Source organism: Ovis canadensis, chromosome 6 (genome assembly GCF_042477335.2).
Source record: "Ovis canadensis isolate MfBH-ARS-UI-01 breed Bighorn chromosome 6, ARS-UI_OviCan_v2, whole genome shotgun sequence".
In the NCBI taxonomy this organism is placed as follows: Eukaryota; Metazoa; Chordata; class Mammalia; order Artiodactyla; family Bovidae; genus Ovis; species Ovis canadensis.
Window position 1 is genome coordinate 66,443,083 of NC_091250.1, and position 23,014 is coordinate 66,466,096.

At 34.2% G+C, this 23,014-nt stretch overlaps 1 protein-coding gene across 5 annotated transcripts in view; it reads left to right on the top strand.

The window, feature by feature from the left end:
* PCDH7 (protocadherin 7) overlaps positions 1-23,014 on the top strand; it is a 479,430-nt gene that overhangs the window by 230,658 nt on the left and 225,758 nt on the right. Inside the window, exon 3 of one of the 5 annotated variants that reach the window (XM_069593021.1) lies at positions 21,305-21,400. The exons of the other annotated variants lie outside the window; for them this stretch is intronic. Within the exon in view, the coding sequence (XP_069449122.1) occupies positions 21,305-21,393 (89 nt within the window). The 3' untranslated portion in view covers positions 21,394-21,400. The remainder of the gene's footprint in view (positions 1-21,304; positions 21,401-23,014) is intronic. 5 annotated transcript variants of the gene reach the window in all.

The window sequence follows — 23,014 nt, forward strand, 5'->3', positions numbered from 1 at the left end:
TAACAATGTCAATTAAATGACATTGATCTATTTGTCATTGTTCAATCATTCAGCTCTGCCTGACTCTTTGCAGCCCCGTGGACTGCAGCCTGCCAGACTTCCCTGTCCTTCACTGTCTCTGGGGATTTGCTCAAACTCATGTTCATTGAGCTGATGAGGCCATCTAACCATCTCATCCTCTGTCACCTCTTTTTCCTCCTGACTTCAATCTTGCCTAGCATCAGGGTCTTTTCCAATGAGTCAGATCTTCGCCTCAGATGGCCAAAGTATTAGTCTAATTAACATTGGTTTAAATCCTGATTTCCCCTTTTACTAACAGTGTAATTTTCTGACATCTCATAGCCCCACTTTCTCCAATAATAAATCATAGGGTAGTGGAAGGCACTAAATGAGATAATAGCACTGAATAATGTACAAATAAATAATGAGTACCATTAATTTTACTATATTAGTGATAGGACTATTTACTACTATTATTTAAATAGTAATAATAAAATAATTATGATTATTATTAACTTTAGGTAGATTTGACCTGACACAAAGGCTTAATCATGAAAGCATCAAAAATACTTAGTCTCACAAAGATAGCATTCTGAAATGACTGGTAAGAATGATATTCTCACCTTTAATACTTTCCAGTTAATTTCTAATTTTTGTGGGATACCAAGGGATGGCACCCAGGAGCAGTAACATTCAAACATATCAAGGATCTTAAAAGAGGGGAAAGAAAAAGTCTATTCTTTGGTATCAAATCAATCCAACTTTTTGTGCTATCAATCAAGGTGAGAAGTCACTATCTCCCTGTATTCTCTAATCTCTTTTTTTAATGTTTTTACATTTTGAAATGTAAAACAACCAGTTTTCCAGTTGAATGCATTATTCTGCAGGTATATACTTCCTTTTTAACTGCCTCAAAATATTCAAATCAACAGAGAAAATGAACTGAAAAGTGTCCAGTTGGTATGCTTACCGAACTTCAGCCCTTTCTTTTTAATCTCACTATTAATAATTAACACTGATAAAATGTGTGACTATATTACCCTTTTTATTCTAATTTTATCTTTTAAAACTGGATCACTCTGCTGAACCTTTATGACATTTGAGGAGGGAATGAGCTCTCATCAAATCTCAAAGTGACTTTGGAGGTCAATTAGTGGGCTTGTTGCCTCCAGACTCTCAGAGCATTTGCTTATCTGAATTTCAGCACACTTGTTAGATAATGAATTCTGTGTTTAGTTCCTTATTAAGTTAAGCTATAACCCCATATTTCTTGTATTCGTCTTTGCTTATATATTGTATATAGTTCTGTTTTTCCTATGATTTTTTCCCCTTGAGTTATGTATAAAATACTTGATGTTGCTGAAATGTGATGACACTTTAAGCATCCTCTGGGTGATTAAAGGTACTGTGGAACCTGACTCTTAAAGTGTAGCTAGCTCTCAAACTCAGAGGTCAGTCCACTTATTGAAAGTTTGTTTCACTTCATATTCTTCTTTTAGGTTAAAGAAGTCACTATTGCTCCTTCCATTGCATATTTGTTTGGGTAAGAAAAGCATTCTCTTCCAAAGTAAAGCAAAACAGAGTAATATCCTCCTTGTCTTTTGTTTAATGGGTTAATTATATAGTGACAAAGCTGTGGTTATTCATTTTGATCCAACAAATATCTATAAAAAATAAAACACGGCCAAGACTTTCTGAGGAAGTAGAAGTGATTGAGAAAGAATCTCTGCTTTCCTGGCGGGCATCTTTAGGTTGGGGATATACAACCCTGATTCCAGTAGCTTCACTATGATGTGAAAAGGAGAAAGCTCAGAGAAGCTCAGAGTGGTATAAAACACAGAGAATGGAGTAGAAAACTATTCAGATGAAACAATTATAAATGCACTTATTGAAATTTTTGCATTTTATAAATAATATCTTGGACTGGAAGAAGGCCAAAAGTTATTTGCATTTTATCCTCTCTTTTTACCTACCTGTCTTCTACGTGATTTAAAAATAAAGACTTTATTGGCCTGGAAGCTTCATGTCAAACTACAAGAAATTAAATTCTTAATAATTAGTTCCAAAACTCCAGAATTTATCATTGATATAAATTATCAGCATATGGTAAATCTGCTGCTGCTGCTGCGGCTGCTGCTGCTGTCACTTCAGTTGTGTCTGACTCTGTGCGACCCCATAGACTGCAGCTCACCAGGCTCCTCCGTCCATGGGATTTTCCAGGCAAGAGTACTGGAGTGGGGTGCCGTTGCCTTCTCCGATGGTAAATCTAGATCTCATCTACAGAACAAATTACTTTTATGTTTCTTTTCTTTCCCTGCTCATAAATGTGGACAGTTACTAAAAATATGTGTGCTTTAAATAAGGCTTTTCAAGCTTAATAAGATCCTATAAATAAACTTTTGAAGTTCTTGAGGTTTTTTTCAGAAAACAAACTGTGTTACTCAAATCAGATGATTAGATTAGAGTAGACTGATTAGATTAGGCTTGTTTTTTTGAAAACCAAATTCATTCCTTGAGTTGTGGTTGCTATTGTTTGTGTAATTGCTATCTCAAGGTTCCAGTTAAGTTTTTGGATATTTGTCTTTATGTCACATTCATTTTCTATCTGAAATATAAATAATAGGCTGCCTTGTTTTAAAATCTTTTTTCTGATTAAGTTTTACTTAATTTATGCAGATGTATATTTTTTGACATCAGTCTCATTATTTTGTATGCCTTCTGATCACTGATCCAGAAAGAAAAAGTTCATTAAAAAGTGAAAAAAAAAAAAGAAATACATGCACATTTAAATTTAAATCCTTTAAAATAGATAGCTGCTAAAATGTGATATTCAGAAACTAAGATTTGATAAAGCATATTTAAAACAAATCTGCAAGGAGTGCAAAAAAATGTTTTGGTAATAAAAAAATAGAACAGTATCCTATGCTTTAAAATCATCTACTCATTTATTTTCTTTGAGAAATATATCTTCTATGACTTTATTTCTGCTCTGAAATGCTCAGCATTTCCATTGATGAGGTCATTGGAGGACCCATATATAATCTGACTGGTGTGCTTCCTGAGAACCATAGTGCCCTATACTGAATTATGCACATTGTTTCTATTCAGTATGAAGCTGCATTTCACCAACCCAGCTTTTGCAGTAAAAAGTCATCACAGCCATAGCTGAAATTTTATACAATGAACAGGGAATTTAGAGTATTATGAGAATTCAAGTTCAATAATTATTTCTTGAACATTTACTCTACTCAAATTCCCATAAGGATCCAAAGGTGAATAAGACATTCTCTTTGCCTTCTACGTGTCAAGTATTGTGATGGAGAATGGTATGTACAGAATTAGATTTTTTAAGGTAAAGTCATGAGAAGCTCTAGATGAAAGGACTAAATGTTACCAGAATTAGAGGAAGATATGAATTGGGGATATGAAAAACTTTAGCCAAGCTTTAAAGGATGGGTAAGTAGGAATTTGATAAATGGAAATATAAGTAAGGTTATAGGGAATAGTAAGTGACACAAAGGATATATCCTGAGATTGTGGGAAAACAGGGGTGCTATTTCCCAAACTGAGAAAAGTGGAAGGAATAGCACCTTTCCAGGAGGACAAGCTTGATTAAGACATGTTGGATTTAAGGTACCTTTGAAAAATTCAAGTGATATCTAGCAGCCTATTGAAAATGTACCCCAGAAACTTGGGAGTAGAAATCAATAGCAGAAATACAACTTTAAGATTTATTGGCACCCTGATGATTACGAAACTTGGGGAACAGATGTGACCGTCAAGTAACTGACACCAGAAAAGAGAGATCATACCCAACACAGAATCTGAAAAAATACTGAAATATAAGAGAATAATAGAGAAATAAGTTTCAGTAAAGGTGACTGAGGATATTTTAAAATAAAAAAAGTAAAACCAAACAAAGCACGGCAAGCTAAGGAGAAATTTAGAATTAGGGTTGTACATCTAGAATCCTACACATAGATGTTTAAAAACTTTGTTGAATTTTGTTATATGGACTTGGAGCCCAGTGTTACTGATAGAGATTCGACAGAAGTGAGACAACTGAGAAAGCCAAAGACCAGGAGACGCCATGTAAGAGCATATTTGACAATTATTTCCCCCCAGTCAGGAAGTCCCTTATAAAGTCTTTGTCAGAGACAGGGACATGATTGCATCCTTCTATATCAATCTTAATTAATTTCTAACCAACTTATAATTTATGCTGTGTTCATAATTTTTGTTGCTGTTTCTACAAAATTTTCCGAAAGTACAACAGAGTCTGAAATTTCTGTAATAATAGTTTGTTATCTTTCCTTGAGATGTAATAATTACTCTTTTAAGTGAATTTTGGCCTCACATATAACTTCTGTGCTTTATTTTATACTAGGTCATCATTTGTCCATCTCACTGGCTTGAAATTAAAATAATATCTAATTGCATTTTTGGTGAGATCCAATAATTGATATCAAACATTTTTAATCATCGTCAAACATTTTTATTTTGTGATTACAGAACTCCTGACACTATAATAGTGCTATCAGTTGTTAGTGGCCTTACACAAATAGATAAGCTTCGAAACAGACAATAATGAAGTAGAATTTGCACAAGAAATAAATTCAAATTGTACAGTAAAGGATTGTTCTGTTCCAGTCACAGAAATCTCATGTCAAAGATGCTTACCACAGTTAGTATACCATGCAAGGGAAGAACTGCCTTCAAATGTATTACGTATGAAGACTTACTAACAATGATTTGCTAGGCAGATGTCACTTTTGATGTTGTTTTTTGTCTAAGAAAGACAACTATCAATGTCACATAAATGTATTCTCCCTTCTCTGTGTTCATCATTGCTTAGTAGGAATTATACATAGGGACTACAATAATAAAACTAATCTTCCATCCCAAGATAATCTAAGTAATTGCTGCATAATAATTTCTCAATAAAAATTCAGCATCTATTTAATCATGCATACATTTATTTAGCTCATCAAAAACTTCTGGAAGTGTGCATTTTGGGGCCTGGGATATGTGCTCCCCATTGTCCTGGAACATTGAATAGAAGGTATGAAAGTGTAGTGCATGTCAAGAGTAAACTACCTGTCTGGTGACTGAGTGGTCTCTACGTGGCACCTGGAAAATTTTTTCTAAATCCAAGTTTCAGTTTTATCAGTGTGCAGAATTGAACAGAGCCAAAGCAAATTCCAAACATTATTACAAGATCTTAATGTCAAACTGGTATATTAGTTTATTAAATTTTGAATAGGAAAATATCCCACTGAAGAAACTGAAAAGGCCCCACTTCATCTCCAAGACAATATTCTTTGTCTCTAAGGTGACCCAAGGTAAATCAGTGTACCTCTTAAAAGATTGCCTGGGGAGGATGGAATCAGAAGAGGAACTTTCTCATCCAGATCCAATGAGGCGGATAAGGTGTGTTGTAACATGTCTGCTATTGACTGAAATCTTCTCCTAATAAAAAAATTGCTTTGGTGCCCTAAATTCAGGGGCTCTTTTAGAATGCAAGGTACTAACTATAATTCTGTGTCTCTAACTTGTAGTTGTTTTTGTTGTTGTTTTTTTGTTTGTTTTCTCTTCTCTTTAGGGTTATTTCTTAGGGAAAAATTCTATTTAAAACATGCAAATGATTTTCTTAATATCAGCTATAGGCATGATTAAATGGCCAGATTTTTCTTCCCTCCTTGCTGCTGGTCCATTCTGTAAGATATCTTTGCATTATCTAAGCATTCAATTAATTATCCATCAATTTCATTGATGGATACTGGGCAGAGTTACCTGCTGTTCTCTTTAAGTAATACCTCTCAACAAACTGTGTCAGAAATATTTCACAGACTGATATGTAATTTTTGAAATCATTACTTATATAATCACAATTGCTCAGATAATTCTCGCCTAAAAGAAACTCAATTTTCAATTCTATGAGTATTTGAGAAAATTGAATTTAGGGCTCAATCTTTATTCTTTCCCTGCACTTTGGTCCAGGCAATGTTAATCATGCAATATCTTTGAGCAAGTGATTAGAAAGCAACATGTTCACATAGAACCATGTGTTATCACAGTTTTTTTTCTTTTCCTCTTAAGCTTACTACCCTTTATTCAGTGTGATCAGTTGTACTCAGCCTTTAAGAATTCAATTTTAAGAGGTACTTCTAGTTTCCTGGACAACAATGGTTCATCTCTTTTTCCTAGAATAATGATCTAAAATCTAATTCTTGCCTATCTCAGCCCCAGTCTGTTTTTATCCTCTTTTGTGAAATCAAACCCATATGTTTTTCCTTGACAGCCCATGTCTGAGTATTATCTATGTCCCCAGAATCAAGTAGCTATTAAATTAATTCTATCAATTGTCTATGGGTTTAGAGGTTCCCATGTGCGTTTTTCTCAAGTAACCACATTTTATTTCAGGGCACAAAGTACAAGACTTCTGACTTGATTACTTAGCCTCTGGTCTTTATGTTTTAAGTTTTTGAAAATAGCAGGGAAAATGCATAACTCTTCTTTACCTTAATGAAAAGTTCTGAGTTCCTCTGACAGTCATTTCATTTCTGAAGGAGGATTAGAGGACTGTCCCACAGACTGACTCTGAGATTTTAATATTTTCTTTATTTTATCCTTCTAATAACCTTACTCCTTTGCCTCTCCCAACCACACCATCCTATGCACACGTTCTCCCTTCTAATGCCTTACCTGTGACATTTTGGAGGATCAAGTAATTCATTTTCCCTGTCAAATGGCACCATTTGAGTCATTTCAGACTATCAGGTTTCTGTATTCTTCCAAGGATGCTTTTTGGAAGCATCTGTTCTATAAATTTTCAGTTTTGAAATGTCCTTTTTAAACTTAATTCTGCTGTGTTGTGGTATGCAGTACAATAGGTACATTTGCAAGGAATTGTTGCCAGAAGTCTAGGTCCTAGTTCAACCTCCATCACATTTTTAAGAAGGGAATCTAGATCAATTTACATAATATCTCACTCCCTTATAAAATGGAAACAACAATTATAATAATTATGGCCCTATCTTAAAGAGTTATTGTGCAGATATACATAAATATATGTTTAGGCAATTAGCATTTCATAAAATTTCTATCAGATTACTGCTTCACTATGTTGATTTTTTTAAAAATACCTTAAATTTATTTCTAGTCCTATAGTTCTTTTTTTTTCCAAATTAAATCAGATCCACAGTATTTATATTTATTAAATACATGATTGTTTCCTTGCTTACAAAAGTGTTCATTGGCCTCACCGGTATTTTTGCCGTTAAGGCAAGTAGTTTCCTGGCCCCTCTTGAATTCCTTATTCATTTCCGAGGCTAAGAACACATGTTTCTCTATCCACTATGAACAAATACCAGTGTTTATAACAAATAAAATTCTGTAAAAGTCATAGACAGAGAAAGCATATTAATAGTTTCACATTTATTTTCTGTGGCTACATGGCTTCTGTCTTTAAGAGACCTGCATATATTTTCCTGGATTTACTGTTAAGGAGAAGTAAATAATAGACACCAGTAACTCACAGAGAAGTCATCAAATAATTATTAAAGGTCATTCAGTGCCCAGTAGCAAAGTGGTTCCTAAAAGACTGAGATTACAGTCAAGTCTCAAAATTTCATGGCAGTGAGAAAAGCCTTGTAAAAATGATTGCCAGTTACAGAATGTAGATAGACTCTGCCAATTAGGCAGCAATTCATAACACTCATTCACATATCATTTGAAGCTAATTAAACCAAATACATTTATAAATGTAGAAATCAACTTTTATGGGTTTTTGGAGATAATTTTCAGATCACAGTATGAAACACCTCAGTTACAATACAACTCAAAAATAAAGGGCTGAAGGGATTTTAAAGGGGCCAAGTCATCACAAAGTACGTCTAATGCACACACAAAGAGAAGCACCAGAAAAGAGCAAATATAATGTAAGGAGGACAATCTATCCATCAGAAAGAATGATGGAATCGTATCTTTATTAAGTATCTAAAAATAAATGATAATAAGGGTGATGAAAAATTGAAATAATGAATGAATGCTTTTGCAGTATATTAGTGATAACCTGAGGGTTCTCTATATTCATTTGCTTCATAGAATTATCCTGAGGAAGGTAATATATGCATTTTATAAATGATGCAGCTGAGATATAAAATTACAGTTAATACCTGATATAGTAACTGTTATCATTTATTATTCTTGCGTTGTTACTATTAGCCCCAAAGACTATATTTGTATTACTACATTCAAAGCTCAGGAAAACCTTTTGTAGCCATTATAGTCATTTGTATTTTTAAAACATATTTAAGAAGGAAAAATTTAGTTTTCATTTTATACTTACATGATATAAGCATTACTGTATTATGCAGTTTTGACCAAATCACTGATCTTGTCTCATCTGAAGCAACCAATATTTCATGCACTACCTACTTTTCAGGGACATTAAGGGGATTCCCCTTTGTATTTATATGCATTATAAAAAGCTATACTTTTGTAATTATGTAAACACAGTGCATAAAAGTAGTATTATATGCCATCTTCAAGAACTACTGTACATTGTGGCTTGACATAAATGTTGATACCTAGGATCATAAGTGAAATAGTCAGGTTCATATCACAAAAATTAAGATGTTAATACACTTTTCCCTTCAAAATACTAAGGTAATAGATTTAATCTAATGAGTTACTTAAAGAAATACAGTCTGCCCAAAATAGGGTGAGAATTAATACCAGGTGCTTTACTCACTGAGTAAACTAGATAGTTATATTCTTTGTGCCTATATTTTGTTGGTAGTTCATTCTCCACACACACACACACACACACACACACACACACACACACTTGTCTTCATTGGATCCTTCTGCCTAGGTAGGGAAAGTAATTCACTGAGTAGAATAATGCATGTGTATAAGAAAGTACAGCACTAAAACCATGCTTCTGGAGTTGGTCCCTTGACTCCCAAAGATTGTGGGAACAGAGCAATTAACTTTTTAATTATGCACACCATTCAATAAAGCAAGCATTAAAAAGATACTTAAAGTTTATTTAATACTTTAATGTTGTCTCAGTAATGTTAGAATTTTCAAAATAAGCAAAAAGGAAGCTAAATTTGTAAACTCTTAGGGAAATTTTCTTTCAAATATTCTTCTTTGTAGGGTAAATAAAGTATAAACACTTATATACCTATATCACTACTTTCAGAACTACTAGACTGTGTTAATGGAGAAGGCAATGGCAGCCCACTCCAGTACCCTTGCCTGGAAAAGCCCATGGACGGAGGAGCCTGGTAGGCTACAGTCCATGAGGTCTCGAAGAGTCGGACATGACTGAGTGACTTCACTTTCACTTTTCACTTTCATGCATTGGAGAAGGAAATGACAACCCACTCCAGTATTCTTGCTTGGAGAATCCCAGGGACAGAGGAGCCTGGTGGGCTGCCGTCTATGGGGTCGCACAGAGTCGGACACGACTGAAGCAACTTAGCAGCAGCAGCAGCAGCAGCAGACTCTCTTAAATAATATAATTTTTATAGTACATAATTGAATTAGAGCTATTTCAGGACTGGGACACACACATTTTTAACTGCAACTTAAACCCCTTCCTCTCTAGGGATATTTATTTTGATTATGCCTATCAGCTGATCTAAATGATTGAATTTGCTCAAAGGTACTTAAGAATAAGAAGTTTCCTTAGATACAGTAGCAAATTAAAATAAATTGAAAAATAATTTGAAAACCATTGTCATAAATAAGTAAAAGGACATATATATCATCTGTACAAAAGAGTTTTCAAGTCCTTTATTCTCTAGTAGTATAGTTTATTAATTTTTTTTTAGTAGTCAGGAGAAGACATGCCTTGCAAACATAGATTTATAACTCAGTTGGTGCTAGCATTTAAGATGTTGTAATTTGATTTTCATATTGAAAAAGGATATTGCTTTTTAATTTGATATATAGAATCACTTCATGTATTTAGGAATAGCAGAAAAGATAATGCATATTTCAGTGTGGGATTAAGTGAAAATAATCTGTTTTCACTGAGAAGCTGGCATGTTTAGTTTGCTAATAATTGACCTAGTCATAAAGTAACTGAAAGCCCCCATCTGCCCCTGCTGCTCATTTGTATCTATTATATATATTTTAGCATCAGTGCTAAGGCCTTCATTTCCTTTCCTGGGATGAAGGTAGGGCATTTCTGAAATGGTTAAGGCAGTTCTCCTGCCTAAATAGGGAAGAAAAGAACAGAAAATGTAATATAGCTAAATGGAGAGATGCCTGCTTCTGAGCTCTTTTCGTTTTAGCAGCTTGAGAAATATTGGTACATATTATTGCTCTGACACATATTCTTTCTAAACAAAGGTTACTGCCATTGATTTCAAAGAGCAAAAGGAACCATTATAATATTTTCTGCACTTAATTTAGCTAGTGTCCTTATTGACTGGACTTTATGAACTATCTACTTGTATACCTGATATGCCTTCCTAAACAATTTTGAAGACAGATATTTTATTTGGTGCCACAACATGTGGAGAATTTGACTTAGTTACTTTGGCCACCTCATGCGAAGAGTTGACTCATTGGAAAAGACTTTGATGCTGGGAGGGATTGGGGGCAGCAGAAGAAGGGGACGACCGAGCACGAGATGGCTGGATGGCATCACTGACTCGAAGGATGCGAGTCTGAGTGAACTCCGGAAGTTGGTGATGGACAGGGAGGCCTGGCGTGCTGCGATTCATGGGGTCGCAAAGAGTCGGACACGACTGAGCGACTGAACTGAACTAAACTGTAATTTTTGGAAACTTATTCTGAAATTTATGAGCAAATTTTAAGAAGACTCAGCATTGCTCACCAAGGAAACTGACGCACGCGCACGCAAACACACATGCATGACACGCCATCCTTGACGGGCTGGGTTAAGAAGCCTAAAGCACTTCTTGGAAATAATTTGTATAATAAACTATGCCTTCAGACTCTATTTTGGAACTCTTCTGTTAAAGTCAATAGTTTCATCATTTGCAAATTTGACAGCCTCCTACCATATAAGACTTTTATTATAAAAATAAGCAACACTCCTGTATTTAAGTTTATTAAATTGCAAATAGAAAACAAGTAGAGCAAGTGCCTTTACAATTTGGAACATTTTCTCTCATTATTTAAATATGAGAATTTGGAATTCAATATAACCCTTTAGGTAAAAACCAACAAAAGACTATAAGGTTAACTTAAGGCTATAGTTTCCTAATGCCTTCTACTGCTTCCCCCCTGCCCCATTACCCTCTTCCCCCCCACCAAAAATAAGATGTATACTTTCATTTTTATAATATACGCTTAGGGAATTGTGCTGATTAAGTTAAAAGAACTGTATTAAAGTATTTTAAAGTTAGAGTATTTTAGAGTTAGAGTATTTTAAAATATCACTTTAAAGTAATTTCATTGGATCAGTCAAATATTTCATCATTTCAAAATATTCTTTACACCTTAAAGTCTAATTTCCCTTGCAAGGAATTTTGTTCCATAATATAAACATAAAAATCCTTTGGAGCACTTAAGCCTGGCTCTGCTAGCGCACAACAGGTCTCAACAAGAAGCTCCGCGCCCAGAGACAGACACTGACAGAGTTGGCATTTAACGTTTCTGTTGAAAATATATGATAATCCGATGTAAATGTACCAGTTATTTATAATAACAATTTCAGTATTGTGGTATATTAGGCTTTTCAAGCTCTTTCTCTCTTCACTGGAACCTAGACATAACTCTGTCCTTGGCTTCTGCAATGCTTGCTATAATAAAGTCCTTCTGATACTACTCGTAATAAACCTTCATAGAGGCAATGCAAGATAGACCCTACTGATAGCTGAAGTCTCTTTAATAGTGAATTGTATTCTTGTGAGATTCCATTCCTTTAGAGTTAAGGGTTTTTGCTGGAATAGCATTTATTTATTTATATCACTGAACAGTCTCACTGCTATGACTAAGAAAATTGCTCCATAAAATACTTGGTAATGTAAATGTGAGAATGAAAGTTATATATCTGGTGATTTATTAAATTTATGGCTTGTAGGAACATGACTGTCTCTATAAAGGAATCTAATATACACATTGGGGAATATTCTAGTAATGCCTTGTAAAAAAGGGATGGTGTTATAATTTGAAGTCTCAAAAGAATGAACCACTATAAAGGTTTGCCTTCAGCATTTGTGATCATACATGGCCTGACTTTGCAAACCTAAATTTGATGTAGGAAAATTTAGAATACATAGTATCTTATTGCTCTTACACCGAATATAACTTTCCATGTACCTATCTACTCTCAATGTATTTCCTTACCTGTTTCTTTTACTGACAAGAAATGGAAAGGTCCTTTAAGAGTAGGAAGTTTAATTGAGTTCCTGTTAGAGGAAAATCAGATCAGGGTGATAAGCACATGCCTAGAGTTTGAGGCCAGTGTTTACCTCAGAATGAATTCTGGTGTGCAGGCAAGAGGGACTCAGGATTATAACCAGTTCTCTGAATCTGCATTTAGCATATTAAAATATGTTCAAACTCTTTCTTCATCTCCCAGGAATTAAACTTAGTAGTTTTGGTCCATATTTTAAAAAGCAGATATTTCTTTTGTCTTAAACTTTCAGAAAACTTTTATCATTGTACTTTCTGAACTGCTTTTGACTGAAACTCTATTGAGAAATTCAGTGTATTTTGTCAGTAAAACTTTAACTTAAAAAATGGTGATTTCACTTTCTTCTTATAATGAACTTCTATTAATTGACTGAATATTTTAAAGACTTGAGAAATTTAAGCACACAATATAAAAATTTTAAAGATTTTATTTCTATAAATGGAAAAGTATGTGACATATTTTGTGTGTTATGTACATCTAGAGAGGTTATACGAAGACAAAGATTTCAAAGATTTGGTTTCTTTTTACACAATACTCTTAAAATAAACTTAGCCAGGAAATGTATCACTTAATTGAAAAATAAAATAGCATATATGTGGCAGGGAAGAGAAAGAACAGGTTCTTCTCACACATTATCAGATCCATATGCTGTTTATTAAATTTAATGCTGTGCAACTAATTCAGACAGCTGACTCAGATAAGAAGATATCAGCAACTTTGTGGAAATGTGAAAACATGCACCATTCTAATGCAGTTTTATCAGCTGTTAGATTTCTCAAGAAGATACCATATTTTATAGGCTTGAAATAAAACATTGTGAATTAATACATCCATAATGAAATAATATATGTGCTTCGAGGGAATAGCATTGCCCAAAGTTGACATTTAAGTTCATGTAATCTAAATGATAGTATTGAAAAAGGGTGTTCTCATGTATTCACTGAATTCCAGCTTAGAACATGCTGCCTACTTCTCAGGTTGTACATAGGTATGCTGAGAAGAAAATAATACACAAAAAAAGTTTTACTAAGCATCTGAGATGTTTTATAGTCAAAGAACAACTTGTTTTTTAAAAATAAATTAAAATACATTAACTGCACAGTGGGCAAAGTATTCCAAATGAAGGATAGGGTGAACAGACTGTTTTCCTTTCCTTGCATTCCACAGATCTATGAATAATCATTCCTTGAGGTTTAAAATTATAAATAACTGTGCAGAATGGAGTTATTTCAACTTTACAAAGGAAATCATCCATTTTGTTTTCACTTTCATTTAGGTAAACTCAAAATGACTTAGCATAGCTTCTGCTAAACTTATTCAAGACTGAAGCAGTCTTGGTCAAGAAAAAAAAAGGTTTCTCAATTGTGAGTAGGTAAGACACGACTGAAGCGACAGCAGCAGCAGCAGCAGCAACTACATTTATATGGCTAAATTCATACAGAATTGACAACTGTTGTTTGACTTGACAAAGTTAGAATATAGTAGTTGATACCAAGAGAGGAGAGGTAGTGAAAAAAAAATAAAGAAAAGAGAAATTTCAATGAAGAAACTTTATGCAAATAGTGCTATAGGGGAGAATGGTTGAATAGGGATATTTTATCAGGGATATTTTATTCCAAAGTTATCACCATAAGTTGATTATGCTTACTTCCTGCCTTCACACACATGCACATGAGACCTGAAAATGAAGGTAAAAATGTATCATGTATATTTAATTTCAGCCATTAGTACAGTCATTTGTAAGTCCTGGATAATGAGTGCTACATGGAGTTAGACACCTATCTTTTTGGACATAGAGCTTTACTATCCATATTTACAAAGTCAGAATGTGAAAAATTATAAAGTGAAGAGCTTGGTCTCATTTTTACAGTATATGTTTTTTACAACAAAATTCTTCTGAAAATAATTTTTAGACTTATTTGTATGTACATTGAGTGGAATAAAATGTTGTATTTACTTATTTATAAAATATCCTACCTACTTGCTTCCGGAGGATTGAGATCATGTTTTTATGTTTGTTTTATCTCAGATTACTAAGGCAGTGCCTGACATAGACTAGATGCGCAGTAAATATTTGCTGAATTAATTAAAGAATAAATTAATATTCTCTGTGTTCAAGGTCCAACCATAATTACCACTATTACCTTGGTTTAATGCTTTATTTTCTTTGCTTTCTCTTCTGATAAGTTAGGCTGAGTTTAACTGTGGTAGTGAGGAAATCAGACAAAATGGTGGGTTGATGTACAACATACTTTGTAAAAAAAGAATAGTCTAGTCCTAAACTCTTTGTGTGTGTGCTTAGTCACTCGGTCGTGTCCAACTCTGCGGTCCCATGGACTGCAGCCCACCAAGTTCCTCTGTCCTTGGGGATTCCCCAGGCAAGCATACTGGAGTGGGTTGCCATGCCCTTTTCTAGGGGATCTTCCCAACCCAGGGACTGAACCCAGGTCTCCCACATAGCAGGTGGATTCTTTACAAACTGAGCTACCAGAGAAGCCCAAAATCTTTATAGGTTATTGCAAACATTCTCATCTAAAACTCACTTTCTTCTTACCTGTCACTGGCCTATTACTACAGCTAGTGCCTGTACAATGAACCAGGATATTTATTGTGTTTTATAAAATTCTAAACCTGGACCTTAATGAAGAGTTTATTTTATATTTTAAAGCTGTGCTTCTCTACTAACTATATTTTTTTCTTCTGTGCCATAATTGTCAGAACTAAGGTGCATTGGCAGAAAATATTTTGTTGTTGGGAAATAGTTTTTAACATTCTATCAATGAAGTCTTGAAGATCAAAGATAGCATCTGGATGGTACAAACCAGCATGGGGAAAAGTCATAACATTATGTATGTACCACACTCTTAATAAAAGTGTTTTCTAGATAAGTTGAAATCAATTCGCAGATTTTATGTCTCCTAATTTTCAGTTCCAAGTTGAGAACATCACAGTTGTGAGTTCAGATTCTTAATACATTATTCATATGGCTTAAAATATACTTTTATTTATATATTCACTCATTCATTCATTGCTAAGATTAATTGAAATCTAATTTCATAGAGACATGGAAGATTCAGGTCAACTAAACCTCTATAAGTGGCAAAGTGGTTGGTTAAATTTGTCTTAAGTTTTTTATCATCCGTTTTATTTTTTACACATACATTCTGTATTTATGATGATACTGGAGTAATTTATTTTTCTAAAACCCGAGTTTGTTCATTGTTTGTAATTCTGGGAAAGGATAGGAGGGCACCAAGTGGAAATCGAGATTTTCTATGGGTTTGCTAAGGCCTGTATGAGAAGTGATTCTCATTGGAGTTTCCAGGGTAGTTCATTTTATATTACTGTGTTTCTGTCTTTTTTTAAGTTACTCATACCCACCTTTAACCTCCACACCAGCTCTTCTTTTCTGCTGTCCTTTTCACTCTTGTTTATAACTTCCATTCTCCCCTCTACATCTCATAGTATTTTATGCTCTCAGCATGATAACCAATTTGCTGTCCTTAAATATGCAACAAAACACATTATATTACTGAGTTCCATTTAACTGCCACATGTGAAAGTATTTTACATTTTTCATCTCAGTTTTCATGACATTCTTAATCTGTAGGTTCACAAGAGAGCAAAGAGAGGCTCACAGACCTTAGGTGATTTACTCAAAGCCATACAGCCGAAATAGCTGAGATGGAGTCTGAGGAAACTTTGTCAAAAAAGCAAGCAAAAAAATCCATGTTCTTTCTATTACAACATGCTCTGTTTAGCCATGCCCTTCTTTCACTAGAATGGTCTTAACCTCTTTCACCGATGTTTCCATCCAGCCAGTCAAGTCTTTCTTTAAAGTTGACTTCAAGTATCACCTCTTCTGTGGAGCCCATCCTGACTCTATCCAGCTTTGCTCTTTTCCTATCACGATCTATATTAGAACATATCATAATGTCACTCTTCTAGCTTATTTTTGGTTTTATAAAGTATGGTAATCATTTTTCATAAAAAATATTTTATTTTGAAAAGAAATGACTTTATTATGATTATTTTCAAATGCATTTACAATTAATTTTTAAAATGTCAATTTTATTATTGAAGATATTGACTACCAGTGATGTATCTCACATAAAAACAAAAGCACTTTTGGGTCATTTACAGTTTTTAAGAGGCTAGAGGAGTCCTGAAATCCAAATGTTTAAGTACTACTGATTAAAGCGGTGTCTAGCACAGATTGAACACTCTTTAAATATTTGATGAACAAACCTAAATAATCAAATTGATATGACAACTTTTAGTTACAGAAACTAAAAATGTTGTATGTGAGAATTTAAGATTTCCATAGTTTTATAAATTTACTCAAACAATTTTATGTCAAGAAAAAAAAGAGCAAAATCCTTATTAAAATATATTTTGTAGGGAAAACTATATTTAGAATTTTAATTATATTGTGTGAATCATACATTAATTAAAATTCTAAGTGAACATTATTGATATATTAGATACTAGGGTAGCTGATTTGTTACTTTGTATGAAGGACACAGTGGGTTATGCTATTGTAGCTATAAACCGAGAACTTTTTAGCAGATTGGTAAAACATTAGGAATTTGAAAATAATAAAGTCGAATATTATAGATTTGCTAGCAGATTTATAAAATGTTTTCAGTGCAACAAAATCTTGAACTTTTAGTGAAATTGTCAGAAAAATAGATTACAGGTACAGATTTGTATGGCAATACTCTAATTGTCATCATGAAAATTTATTGTTAGGATGTAATGTGTAGTGATTAATTTATCTCATTAAATAAAAATAATGAACATTTTCAGTTAAAGAGAAAAAAATATGTTTTTATTGAGTTAAGAAATTTTAAAAATATACCAGGGTACCAGCTTACTCCACCCTGCAGGAGCTAGCAGCAACAACCAAGCTGACCTCTTCAAGCTCCAGCCTTGCCTAGAAATACCATTGTTGTCAGTTGCTAAGTCATGTCCTACTCTTTCACAACTCCATGGATTGTAGCCTGCCAGGCTCCTCTGTGCATGGGATTCCCCAGAAAAGAATACCGGAGTGGATTGCCATTTCCTTCTTCAGGGTATCTTCTGGACCTAGCTATCAAACCTACATCTCCTGCATTACTGACAGATTCTTTACCACTGAGCCTCGGGGAAGCCCAGACACACCCAGCATTAAGATGAATAAAATTTCTTTTTGATAACTATCCAGCCACTCTTAGCAAGAAGGAGAATGAGAGAAAATTGAACTGTTCATTGTAATATGGTAGACTGTTCCTGTTCAGGCTGCAGTTAATGGGGTCTCAAAGAATCAGACAGGATGGAAGTGACTTAGCACACATGAATATGAGACTTAGGGAAAATTTTAGGGTCAGAACCAGAGCTAAAATATCAATTTTCTAACTCTTAGAGAAAATGTATTTTTAAGATAGACCTCACAAATAGTATAAGGATAACAATACTGTTACCAGGAATGTGTTATGCCGTATGGTAATGGCCCTTTCTCATATATCCTTGTACCAGACAAGTGATGTTCTGATGAAGGTTTAAGGTTATCAAGCAGAGAATAGCAGTCTCATTGCCTAATTAAGCTCTCACTTTATATGTTGTTTGATGTGTCTCTTCTGCTTATCAAGGTGCGTTGTTTCCCAACCATATTGTATGGTCCCACCATATAACTAACCTGTCTGGTTTGACTGAATTCTGACTTGCCAACGCTAAATAACCTTCTTCTCACCACGTTGCATTAGGCTGTTAGTTTCCTTTGCCACAAACTGCTTCTTTCTTTTATCCTTTTTCCATATCTGACACAGTCTTGAAGAAGTAGCTCTGTGTCTCGTTTCTCAGTTCATCCCTTTGTTTCTTTGCTTTTAGCTTCCAAACACTAAGAAATTTGACTTTATTTTTGTTCCCCATGTAATTATTATATTTTTGGGGGGATGTGAAGCAAGTCTTGTGCCTTTTTCTTGGGCCCTACAGCTTGACATTGCGTTCTCTGTGTCAATATGTTAGTTCTGTATTTCTACTTTTATCATACATTTTTCTAAGAACAGAACCACAGAGGGCTGAACCATAACATTCTCTATGATATTCTCATTTTATCTACATGACCGAATTCCTGTCCTTTTGGGAAATCAATCTCTTTACAAATTCTTGATTGCCAATTCTACTCAGTAAAATCACAAATCATTTTTCTATCTACTTTTTATTTTCAAGCATCATATTGTACATTTTCCCTTTTCTAGCCAGGTAAAAATCTAGCTCATAAGATTGCCTATAAGCATATTCCTAACAAATACCCCGTTAGTACCAGGGGTGATTTTATGATCCTGGCTCCTACCTCTTAAATAGGAAAAAAAATAGCTTTCATTTTTATTTCCCTTAATCCATGAAGCTCTCTTCTCCACTCTATGAATTTATGACTCAAAAATTTCTGTTTAATCTTTTTTTATTGCCATTCTAAGTTGTTTTAGTTATTTATAAACTCAGATATTTATAAAATCATTTTTTATTACCTGTTACATCTTGATAAGTTCTACTGCGAGCATTCGTCTGTGTTTTTTGTGTGTGTATTTATTTTCCAAAGTTTCTCATAAGTACACCTTTGGTTATTTTTGTATCTTTCACAGTGTGGTGCAAATTTCCAAATATATTACCTCATGATAATCTACCCTTCCTAAGATCAAAGGAAGAACTTACTGTATATAAAATCCTTATGGTATTAGAGATTCATGTACAAAAACTGCTGTGTTTCATGCTAGACTCAAGTTTTTTGTCATAAATTAAGAACATGTGGGCCCCTTTTATTTTCTGGCTTGGAAGATTCACACACTTGATTCTTTCAAAGATAAAATGCTGATCCCCAAATAATCAATCAGGAACATTTAAATGTAGGAAGAATTAATTATAACTTTGTTACTTTGATATTACTAGAATATGTGGCTTTTAATTTTGGAGGGAGCTTAAATTTTAAAATATGTGTGATGGCAATTAATATTTTTAAAATTAAATACAAAATTAAAAAGAAAAAAGCAAAGCTATAAAAATTATGTTCAATCATATCAAATAAAATTTAAGTTTACTACTTTATTTATTTTAATTCAACAGGCTTAGATAGTGCATGTTCCTTCAGAATTCTTTGATGCTAATCTATCTGATGACCAATTAGTTTCCAAATTTCTCAATTCAAGAGCTGACTAATACTGTTACCTAAGTATTAGATGGATATGTTATCTTAAACAGAGATGATGCCTAATAGTAAGCAGTGTGTCAAAGACCAAAAAAGTTGAGAAACTGGAAAGTTTTGAGACATCCTGTTTAAATAGGATTAAGGCAAGACCAAAAGGATTATCATGCTCCAAACCTCAAAGGTCTTTGTGATAGCTGCTTTCCTAAACATTTAGATTAATGGCCAGAATCACATTCAGAACATGTCCCAGCCCTTCTGTAGATATTACACTAAGAAATGTATGGGTGGGAAGGGTCAAAACCATTTTTTTTCCACCCCAAAATTAATTCTCTCTTATCTTTAGAGTTAAAATGCTTAAGGCTTAAAAAAAAAAAAAAAAGTTTAGGTTTACAAAAACTCTGAGAGGATGATACAGAAATTTCCCACATACTCCCTGCCTCTACAAACGCATAAACATCTCCATTACTAAAAACCCCAAGTGGATGACCTCTTCTTTTCTTAAAAAATATACATATTTTTAATAAGCTTATCTCCAGGGTGTATAAAAGTTTCCTTAGATCATATAAAATGTCATTTTTCATATGAAGTTTGTATTTCAATATAAACATACAAAGGCAAAGATTTCTCTGAAAACAAATATCAAGAGCAAAATATGTAGCAGTATGTCTTTTTCAGGTCGTATTGCCTTTTATATTGACTCACTAAACCAGTTGATCACTACTAAAATTCAAAGAGTTCAATATTATCATCAATGTTTTATGAATTTTTTTCATTGTACTTCTTTTCATATAACTCTATTTACTTTAAAAAATTACATATTGTTCAGATTAAACCATGGCTACAAAAACATAATTAAAACATGAACCTTTTTACAACTTTTATTAGTTTGGTCTCTTGAAGTATATAGGGATTCTACTAAATTTAATTTTTTTTTGTTAAAATAACAAGTTGAAGTTGTTTTGATATCAAAACTACACGCCCTTAGGAGAATGTAATAAAGAAGATGTGAGCATTTAGATGTATGGCAATTAGACGGAGGCAGAACAAGTAAATGGTAATAATCCTACTGTGTGTTGGGCAAAAATATACATACCCATTTGGTATTACTTATCTTGCAGTTTTTTTTCATAAATCTGTTATAAAAAAGAAAAACAAAAAACAAAACACTGTACCTACATATCAAAGTCCTGCCCTAGTCCTGCCATAAGCTACCCTGTCTAGTCAGAAAGTGAGAATAAGATGGTAGTTCATACTTCCCTGGTGGCTCAGACGGTAAAGCATCTGTCTACAATGCAGGAGACCTGGGTTCGATCCCTGGGTTGGGAAGATCCCCTGGAGAAGGAAATGGCAATCCACTCCAGTACTATTGCCTGAAAAATCCCATGGACAGAGGAGCCTGGTAGGCTACAGTCCATGGGGTCACAAAGAGTTGGAAAGGACTGAGCAACTTCACTTTCACTTTCATTACATGTAGCAGCCCCCATGTCCCAGAATTAGAAGAGGATAGTTGATAGTTGGAGAGTGATGAGATTAATGCCATTCAAAATACCTAATTTGTTTAAATTATCTTTAAAATTTACCTAGATTTTTTAAAAAAGAAAGAAAACAAGTTCAAGGTTTTTGGAAATTGTTTCAATGGCAAGTCTATGGATGGACACCGTGGTGTAGGGGCTGCTGATTTTCCCTTTACATATTTCCCCATCTCCCTTCCCCAGGTGTTGCTGCCATCACTACCTTTCCCTTCCTCCCCTTTCCTCATGGCAAGACGCATGGAAGAAGAGTGCTGTTAAGGCCTCTCCATTAATCAACAGGTATGGTGGTCCTCATGAAGCAGTACAATGCCCCTCTTCTGCATTCTCCATTAATAGTCTCTCTTTTATATAGAGAAAACTCATGCATCCACTAAATAGAGCCTACTGATACAGGGGAATTACACGACTTGAGTAAATCTTTACCTATTTCAGCATGCTATTTCAGAATTCCCTGCACAGTTGTAGATGATTTTTAAATGTAAAGGATTACATAAGAATAACCTGTATCATTTTCAGAGAAAGGGGCTATGCAGTTTCCTCAACTGATTATATATAGAAAAAAAAAAAGGACCTTGTGTATATATATATATATATATATATATATATATGTATATGCCACTTTCAATGTTTTACAGAGACTTTTTATATGACATATCTTTGCAAAGGAGAATATTTTGTGAGCTTTAACTAAAAATTCAGTTATTTTAGCATTTGAACTTTCCAAAAGCATCACACAAAACTGTATGTATTTAATTATAATGCTTATTCATCTGGTTATAGAAAATTAGGTATGAGCCATTTCAATTAAATCTAAATACTCCACAAATCAAGGTCATCCAGATGTGGGAGCTGAGTGCAAGCTAATGGCTTTTTTGCAAAGCTTTCCTTCAGTTCAGCTGGTGGCATTTGAGGAAGGTGGGGGAGGGCCTTGGTCAAGTTTACCTCTTTCAGGTTGATAATTTTGAAAGGAGCTAAGCCCTCAGGGCTAGAACTCCAGCAGAGTCTTAACCTATAAAAACACAAATTGTAAGTCATTATGGGAAACGCCCACCTTCTTGATTTCTTTTTTCACCAGGAGAACTGGTCCTCCTTGCTCCTGCAGGGGCTTGTTTTGAGGGCATGTTGGGCTTTGCACTACACCTTTGTGACTCCATTAGGATCTTTGAGGCAAGGAACTAGATTACTGCCTTTGGGCTGGGAAGATTTTTAGTAAATGTCTTTAAAGAAAAACAGTGAGTGTGTCTATAGGTGTGTCTGTGTGTGGTAACACTATGGTATTCCTTAGAATAGTAGCCAAAGTAAGACTTGTTTGTGTATATAAATGAAGCAGATTCTTTACAGGAATTTTCACTGATGTGACCATTGACCGTTAAAGACTGGACCATAAATCTTAATTCACAAATGGAGAGTCTCTTATCCCTAAAAGCTCTGAAATCATTGGTTGGCCTTCGTGATCTCATTTCTACCTACATTTCTATCCTTACTTTATGTACTTACCCTGGATGTACTCTGTTCTGGCCTACCCCATCTTTCCCAATGGCTATAATCTTCATTGCCCACAGAACTTTGCATTGTTGGGTCCTTCCATCTGGAGACCCGTTTCCCCAGGTCTGCTTGGAAAATTCACACCAAAAGCAGTAACAGGAAACGTGCAGAGGGTTTTCTGTGTGTCCAGCGCAGTGTAAGTAAGCTTAAGAATCCCTATTTTCTTAATTCATTCCACACAAAGGAACACAGTTAAAAATTGTCAATATTCATATTTAAACGATAAACAGTGAGGCTTGGAGAAACCTAAAGTGGTCAAGATTACTTAGAATTGACTAAAGTGCACTGTGTCTTTTGCAGAGTCTCCTGTTTCCTCCCCAGCGAAGCTGGGATTCTCATTCAGGTTCA